Genomic DNA, 8,349 nt, shown 5'->3' with positions numbered 1-8,349 from the left:
ATAAAGGTGGGTAGCAAGCCTACTTATGCGGCATGCCACCTCGAACTACCTATTCAGGTCTCTCTATTAGCCAAACCAACAAAAAATAATTGAACATTAGACATCTTGCCACAGTGTCACTTGTTGAATTGTCTAAAACCACTGTTTAAGGTAGTTTGATGTTTCTTATCATATGATCATATGCACTACTAAGGACTAACAGACATTCAACTTGTTGATGAAATTTTGGCCCTTTAGTTTTACTTGGAGTAGGCCTACTACCTACCCTTAGTATGCGGGCCACCCCGCATGGGCAGATAATCCAACCCAGTTGCCAGGCAGATGAATGGCCTTGCAACCCGTCCGAAATCTGCCAAACAGCCCAAATCCACAAAGACATTCACCAAATCCATAGATCCATCCATCCATCAAATCCATAGATCAAACCCCAAAAACATATTTCCAACAAAAAATAACATCTTAAACTAAAAAAAAAAAAGAATAAAGCAATGCAGACCACGACGTGGTTGTAGGTTTGAGCAAAGAACCATGACGATGATTGGCTGTGGATCTCTATAGGGACCCACGGCCCATCATGGCCATCATGGATATGGATCTTTGCTCATACCTATAGCCACGCCGTGACCCATGGGTATCTCATGGAGAACCGCGTTGAAGAAGAAGGAGAAAAAGAAGAAGACATGATGTGGGGTCGGGGGTGGGGTTGGCGACGGAAGAGATGAAAAAGATTAGGACTAAGAGAGGAAACAGAAGGGAATAAATGAAAAAGTTAGGATATTTTTTTTCTCTTATATACCGTATGCAGGCAAGTGTGGGGGTGAAACTTAGGCTGGTGAAGTTGCCCACCCACGCTCCGCACTTGCTTCTAACCTTTTAATAAAATCTCACCTACCCATCCGCTTGGGCCAAGAGGGTTGCTCGCCCGAGCCCATGCAGGGGCAGCCCATGGGCCCGATTGGCCAGATGCGAAGGCCCGCCCAACAAGCCTAACTTGAAGTTTTTTCTTTTTTTGGGCCGGGTGGGGTGGAGAGGTGTCTAAATCTTTAAATGTAAAATGCTCTAAATATTTCAATTCAAACTAAGAAGGTAGATTAAGATAAAATATTAATAGGAATTTCTAGACGCTAAGGGCTCTTGGTGAGTGTTCCGGGACCCAGAGGAAATTATTAAAATTAAGACTTCTTGTTCATGATGATCAATTCTATTTAAGTGGCAGCAAGGTTACTTGGAAAATGACCCCTCGTATTTCGTTTTCTTTCATATGGATTCGCACTACAAGTTGGGCATGCAAAATAGACATCATTTAGGCAGGATCCCTTCCTCTTACACATACATATCAAGTTCGAGGGTCATTTAGCAGGAACTTTGACATCTTCCGTTGGATGCAGATTGATTGAGATCAAGGTCCTACCTAGGGTTTGAGCTCGATAAGCCTTAACCCTAAACCATACTGTACTAGCAAACCTCGTTTAAGTCCGAGAAGCCGCTTACCATCCACTCATCCCAACAATCAAAATATAAATTTATGCACTACCACATATATTGTTTGTATCTTATATAGTCTCTTAGTCCATTATTATCTTATCCTTTTAGAGATTGAACACATCGTTGAATAAAGTAAAAAAGAAAATAAAAATGAAGTCTATAGTACAGAGAAATAGATATATTTAGGTTATATTTGTTTGTTATACCTTAATTATCCACCCCATAAAAGACTAAATATTGACGAGTAAATAGTCCCGAGAGAAGCGCCCCCGGCACCCAACCGCAGGGGGGGGGGGGGGGCGCATTATGATTATTATAACTTTCGGAAAATGAAAACCTTGGACCTTATGCCTAAATCAAAATTATTCTCAGAATTACATATTAATTCTTTCAAATACAATTTGCGTGGCAGGGAAAAAAGTTATAAATCCCCATTGCCATGTTATCATGATCATCTGTCTACTTCTGGAGGAGAGAGGCCAAACTGTGCTCAATATCTTCTTTGGCTTGCCTATCAAATGGATCCTCACCAATATATAAATCTAAAATAGACCGGCACAGAAGTTTGCTCTGGATACTTCCCACCTCCTTTCCATCAACTTAAAAAATTAACAGAAATAACAATAAGAACTAGCATTTAATGATTTATCTAACAATGTCATAAAAAAGGATTAAGCATTCCAAAAGCCTCTTTTATTGACTTCACCAGGGGTAACTTGCTAAGAATTAAATTTTCCTCAGGTTAAATTTCCTCTGGTTCTAATCTATTGTTCAAATGATAAATGCTTATTCATATCTTTATCACTTCTCCAGCATCAGCTAGTTACCTGAATGATTACCAATCAATTCCACTCTCATCCTATATGCCGTAGTCCAGCAGGAACCATAGACATTAGACATCAATATGCTATATTCTGGTCCTATAATATTATATTGATTATTCAGAGATTGAAGGATTCCGTTCAATATGTACTGAAAGGCTCCCAAGAAAATGCAGAAACATAATGATATGATAGGCACGTCATGTTCTTCGTTGCACACAAATGCATTATTCATCTAGTTCCATCACTATGACAAGTGTTTTCAAGTCAGTTTCTGCAAAGTCATAGCAGTTACAGAGGCCATAGCTAAAAGTAAAGCAAAGTCGGGTACGACGTAATTTGCAACCAAAGAGAAAGGAACATAAAAACAGAAAAGGCATCTTACTTGTTGTGCGAAGTACATGGCCCCGTTCCCTTGAGAGATCTATCACAGATCCCCGTGGTATCTTATATTCATCTTTGAACTGGGAAGTGAACCTGCAATAAAATTGGCTATTAATCTTTTTTTCAGTAAAAGAGATTTTATTAACATGAAAATAGGCATTGACCAAGTATACAGGTAGTATACAAGAGAATGCACCTATTTCCAATTTCGGGACATATTCAACTAAAGATAAAATAATAATAATAATAATAATAATAATAATAATAATAATAATAATAAAAACCAAAATAATTAAAGAGTGGCCATCTTTTCAGGAAATTTTGAAAACACTTCCTATGGTGGAATTAGAGCACCCGGCAACTATGAATACAGCACGGACAAAGAAAAATGCAGAAAATGAGAGAGAGAGAGATGTGATATCCCTGCATAAAATGGCCTCCAACTACTAAAGTTCTTAGCATTTTCCAGCCATTCATTCTTTGAAATATAACATCCAACCGATACTTACCATTGGTATGGAAAGAAACCATTAAGTCATAGGATGATTCACCTTTGAAGCAATTCTTTATTATCCGATCCACCAAACTTTTGGAGTCTGCTCCCTACTGACTGCTCAAAAGCACTACGTACAGAGCGGATGCTCAATTTGCTATAGACTATTTGAAGTCTAACAGTCATGTCTATATCGTTATCAATAAGATCTTCATTACACTCCTTGTTTTCCTTGAACTCAGAGGTGGATAATTTCTCATATTTCTCACCCAAAGATTCTTTTAGGCCATTTTCATCAGCATAAACCCCTGCACAAAGACATAATCGAGAATGGCACAAATTAAGTATAATGCAAGTGTTTAATATTGAAAGCATCTATTCATTGTACACACGAAAAAGTGCTAACGATTCCTAGTGGAAAGAGCAAAACTCAGGCTACGTATATGAATAAAAATATAAACCTGAAATTACCCTGCCCCATTCTCCCACCGAAAAAAGGAAAAAAGAGACAGATGAGTCGACTTATGTTGAACACTTTTTTCCTCCAGAGAAGCTTTTTATTTAAGTAAACAACTGAAGTGAATCTTTCCTAAATACTAACGGTGCAAGCAAAAAATCGTTGACTCTCATGAAAGAAGATTGTTTTTCTTTTCCTATTGTTTAGAGAATTTAACTAAGGATACAGTGATAACAAAAGAAAACTAATTCACGAGAATAACACAAACAACAAGAACCTAGTATTATCTTAATTTTTCCGAAAAGCCTAGCTGAAATGTTTCAGTCGATTTTACATCATTACCATCCATGTCTAGCTAGTGATGGCACTGCATTATCAGGACAAGATATTTTCACTTCAAACAAATTCAAAGCTGTTCCTGATTCTATCTAAAAAAATCAGACACGTTTGTATATTCGTATACATGTTATTATCCATATAGACAATGCCAACACTGAAAACGCAACGAGCATTTTAACTTGAAGAAGAAGAAATGAGGTACCAAATGCATAGACATCGATGTTCTTCAACCCAAAGATGCTCTTTTTCCTCAACCCAATTCCGAGGAGCCGCCGAGAGTCTCCGAGGATTGAAGGGAATGAGATTCCATTCTTGTACTCGACCACGGCCGAGGACGATTTTTCAGCCAGAGAGAGTGAGCCCCAGAGCGGGGCAGACTTGCAGTAGGAGAAGAGGAGGGAATTCAGCGCATTTTGGAGAAACGGGTTTTTTGGGTCTTTGGATGCCGCAACTATGGCAGCGGTGGATGCAGCAGCAGACGCAGCAACTAACGCGGCAGTGGTGGCGGAGGAGAACCTTCGGGAGGAGGTGGTGCCACTGATGCGGTGGGGGAGCTTCGGGGGCTGAGAAAACAAGAACGGGAAGCGCAGAGAGACCATGGTGGTATTTTGGGGAATTTGTGAAAATCAGAGGTTGAATTGTAAACTATATATTACGTACTGCAGGAGTGAAAAAAAAAAACGGTTCACCGGATCGACCGAACGGTCCGGTATCGATTTTATTTTTTTGGAAATCGATCGAAATTGATTTGATTTCAATTTTTTTTTTAACACCAAATCAAATCGGAACGGCTCATATTTATATATATATATATATATATATTAATTTTTATATTATATAAATTTTTTTTATATAATTATTTATATTATATATAATTATATATAATATAATTTTATATTATATGGTAAATTATTAATTAATATAATATTAAATTTTAAAATTTTATATAAATAATATATTATCATTATAGTCTATAATATTAGTAGTTATACTAATGTTATATCATTATATATTATAGTATACAATAATATATCACTATAGTTTATAATATAATTATAATATATATAATAATATAATTATCACTATATTATTATATATATAATATATCAAAAAATCAGACTAAACTATATCAAAATCGATAAAATCGAAACTCTCGATTTAGGAGTTTAATAAATATAATATCGATTTTTTAAATCTTAAAGTCGATATATATCAATTTAATTTTAAAATATTTTTAAGATCGAAACGAACCGGACATATTCCCTGATACGCATACACTTTGGGATTGTAGCACGTGGTGTGTGGTATGGTTCTGGGCTGAAATTGGGTTGCTGGTGTGAAATGGGTATGTTCTCGGCTTGAATGGGTTTCGGTAGATTGGGTTTCTTTTGGGTCGTCAGGCCTTTTCTGTATTTTTTTTTTTTTTAATGCCTTTTAGGATATTGGGCCACTTTCAGCCTATTTGGTTATACACAATATTGGTCATAATGTATGGTATTGTTAATGAGTAAATGCTACCAACTTAATATTTATTTTTTTTAATTCTATTTTTTTATGATTACTACGTCTGTTACATCGTTGGTAGTAGATAAATAGTAGACGTTATGTGGGTATTTTATTAAGATGAGCCCCACGTAAGATAGTTTTTAGAGAAATTTCCTATCCTAAATTTGTTATCTTCGTCCTACTAATTAATTTGTTGCATTTAAGTAATTTTTCATCCAAGTAGTTGACGTAGAAAGCTAATTAATCAGTTTGACCGGAGATAACAAATATAAAATGAAGAGTAACTTTTAATATATATATATATATATATATGAAATTACTCAAGTATCCCTGTAACGCAGCAGAAATATCTATCAATTCACTTAACAAACTAGTTAGTCTTCAAGCTTGCAATTAATTAAATAATTAAATAATAACGTAAAATAAATAAATTGCATAACACTAAGATTGGTATCAAAGGGAAACTCTTTAAAGAACTTGTTAAAAGTAAAACCCTATGGGGCAGCCAAATCCAAAAAAGTCAATTTTATTATTTGAAAATCAATTACAAGTAAAATTCAATTACAAAACCTTTGTCAATTGACACACTTACATGACTAGACAAATGACTCATTTGTCTTCTACCGCAATAGCAGACAGAACCTCTGATAATCTTCAAACATTGGCTTTTCTCCTGAAACTCCAGTGGCTGAAACTCGACAAATCAATTTTTCAACATGGAGCACGATCACACTCTTTGAGATAAACAATATGAAAATTCTCCAAGAAATTTTCTCACCAAAATATGCACTAAAAAATATTCTAAAAAATATTTAGATCTGCATCTCTATAGATCCTAACCAGTAGGATCCTTTAAATAAGCAATCTGAAGTCATCTCCTGACGAAATGCTAACATTTCGCAATAACTCTTTATTGCAGTAACAAATTTCAGATCAGCCTCTTCTCTAGATAAATGCAAATTCTTTGGGACTCAATTTTCCCACTTATGACTTATCTAAACAACCTCTAGTACCTCCTAGATAAACTTAATATTGTTATAGATAAAGTCAATCAATAATTTATATTCATCCAAAATTACCAACTTAATGATAGGATAAATTCTATCATTTTAGTCACATAATCCTATCAAAACTTATCAACTTAGTCACTTAGTCCAAACCAAACTTTTACATCTACAATCTCCCCCTTTTGCGGATTGATGACAAAGTCAACTTGAGGAATTTCTTGCATCTACAATCTCCTCCTTTGGCGAATTGGTGAGAAAATCAACTTGATGAATGTAGTGTTTAACTGAGACAAAAACAACCAGTAGACCAAGATCTCGTGAAGAAAATTTTAATATAGTAATGAGAAGAAATGACATAGAATATTCTTTGAAATTTGTCTCAACAAAATCAAAGGTTATGGTGATTTCTAAACTTAATAAAATAGTGTTCTAATCATCATCAATAACCATGTTCAGTACTTAGTTCTCCCTCTCAATATTTTGTTGCTCCCCCTCAATCTCTCCCTTTTTTTTTTCAACAATACACTTACTTCACTTACTCATTCAACTCTCCCTCAGCTCGTTCACCCCCTCAACTCATGCAACTCCCCATCAATAACACATTTAAATCTCTCCCTTTTTGTCACTAATCTGACAAGACTCATAAAATAATAAATATCACTTATGTGAGTCGAGATAAAGACACTAAGAAAGACATGATGAACAACTCCCATGTGTCTCAACTTTTCATAGATTAAATGCACCTGATGTATAAGCATGAATGTAAGTAAAATTATGACAAAATGAATGAAGTAGCTTGGTTAAGACATAAAAACAAACACTTGGTGGGCATTAATTTAAAACCGACATGAATAATCACATACCTGCCAAAAATCATCTTCAATACATGCATAATATAGATCCATGTAATCATATGTGTAAATGTATACTCAACCCAACCAAAATCCAAGACCCAACTTCACATAACTAAAATCAACAACCCAATCTCCATAAATATACGTCAAATCCTAAAACTTTGAGAAGGAGAGAGATTTGATTGAGATAGACACCTTATCGTGATGAAGAAATGTAGATTAGAAATATTTGTTCTGTGTCTTAATCACGAGAAGCACGAAACCGATAACTGTGAAGTTAGATATGGCTAGGCCTTGAGAATGGAGAGTGTTGTGTATCTAGGTGAGTTCCTGCAAATGAAGAGGAAATAATATCGGGGGTAAGTCTTGGGCATGTACTCGTGTGGGGCTAAAACACTTAAGTTGCTTAAGTGACTATTGCCCTGCATGGGTTACTCGATAGAATCCCCTTGGACTTAGAAGCAAAACAGAGACCTACCATTAGGACTTATACAGCAAATGTAAAAAGAGCTCTCAACACTGACCGATACCTCAATATATTTTATATTTTTATATTTATTTTATATAAACTAAAATAAATAAATAATAATAATAACATTTAACAAAAATTTTTATTTTTATATATAAGCAATGAGGCAAAAAACATACCTAGATGCATCTTAGTTCAAAACATAATGTCACTCACAAAAAAAAAAAAAAAAAAAATCAATAGAGTTCATCCTTTTATTTGCAACAATCACCATCGATGTTCACACTTTAAAAGATCATCAATGTTAAAATTCATGTAAGTGCGTGAGTAAGCAAGCTTATATAGAAAATTAACTCTTTATTTTTTTTCTTTTCAATATATTTTTTATAACATTATTCATGAGTATTTTCTTCTTATAGATTCTCACAAGAGATTGTCACTCACCTCAAAAGTCAAACTTTATGTTAGGGCCTAGACACATGAGTCTCCTTTAAACATGATTTTGCACAGCCCCTTTCATGTCCATTTTTGTTG

General features: G+C 34.8%; 1 protein-coding gene across 1 annotated transcript; it reads right to left on the bottom strand.

The window, feature by feature from the left end:
- Nucleotides 1–1,645: 1,645 nt before the first annotated feature.
- On the bottom strand, nt 1,646–4,595 carry LOC109018331 (fatty-acid-binding protein 1). Its single transcript, XM_019000488.2, has 4 exons — nt 4,182–4,595; nt 3,242–3,491; nt 2,692–2,783; nt 1,646–2,084 (listed from the first exon to the last, which is right to left on the bottom strand). Exons 1-4 carry the CDS (start codon nt 4,576–4,578, stop codon nt 1,945–1,947), a joined length of 879 nt encoding a protein of 292 aa, XP_018856033.1. The 5' UTR covers nt 4,579–4,595; the 3' UTR covers nt 1,646–1,944.
- Nucleotides 4,596–8,349: the final 3,754 nt, after the last annotated feature.

The sequence above is a fragment of the Juglans regia genome, chromosome 11, assembly GCF_001411555.2.
Source record: "Juglans regia cultivar Chandler chromosome 11, Walnut 2.0, whole genome shotgun sequence".
Lineage (NCBI taxonomy): Eukaryota > Viridiplantae > Streptophyta > Magnoliopsida > Fagales > Juglandaceae > Juglans > Juglans regia.
Note: the sequence above shows the minus strand (reverse complement) of the source record. Positions and strands in the feature narration are given on the sequence as shown.

Coding starts and splice junctions, on each gene's coding strand:
- LOC109018331 (XM_019000488.2), bottom strand. CDS start 4,578: ATGGTCTCTCTGCGCTTCCCGTTCTTGTTTTCTCAGCCCCCGAAGCTC. Junction 2,784..3,241: donor AATAAAGAATTGCTTCAAAG/GTGAATCATCCT, acceptor ATTTTATTGCAG/GTTCACTTCCCAGTTCAAAG. Junction 2,085..2,691: donor CCATGTACTTCGCACAACAA/GTAAGATGCCTT, acceptor TAATTTTTTAAG/TTGATGGAAAGGAGGTGGGA.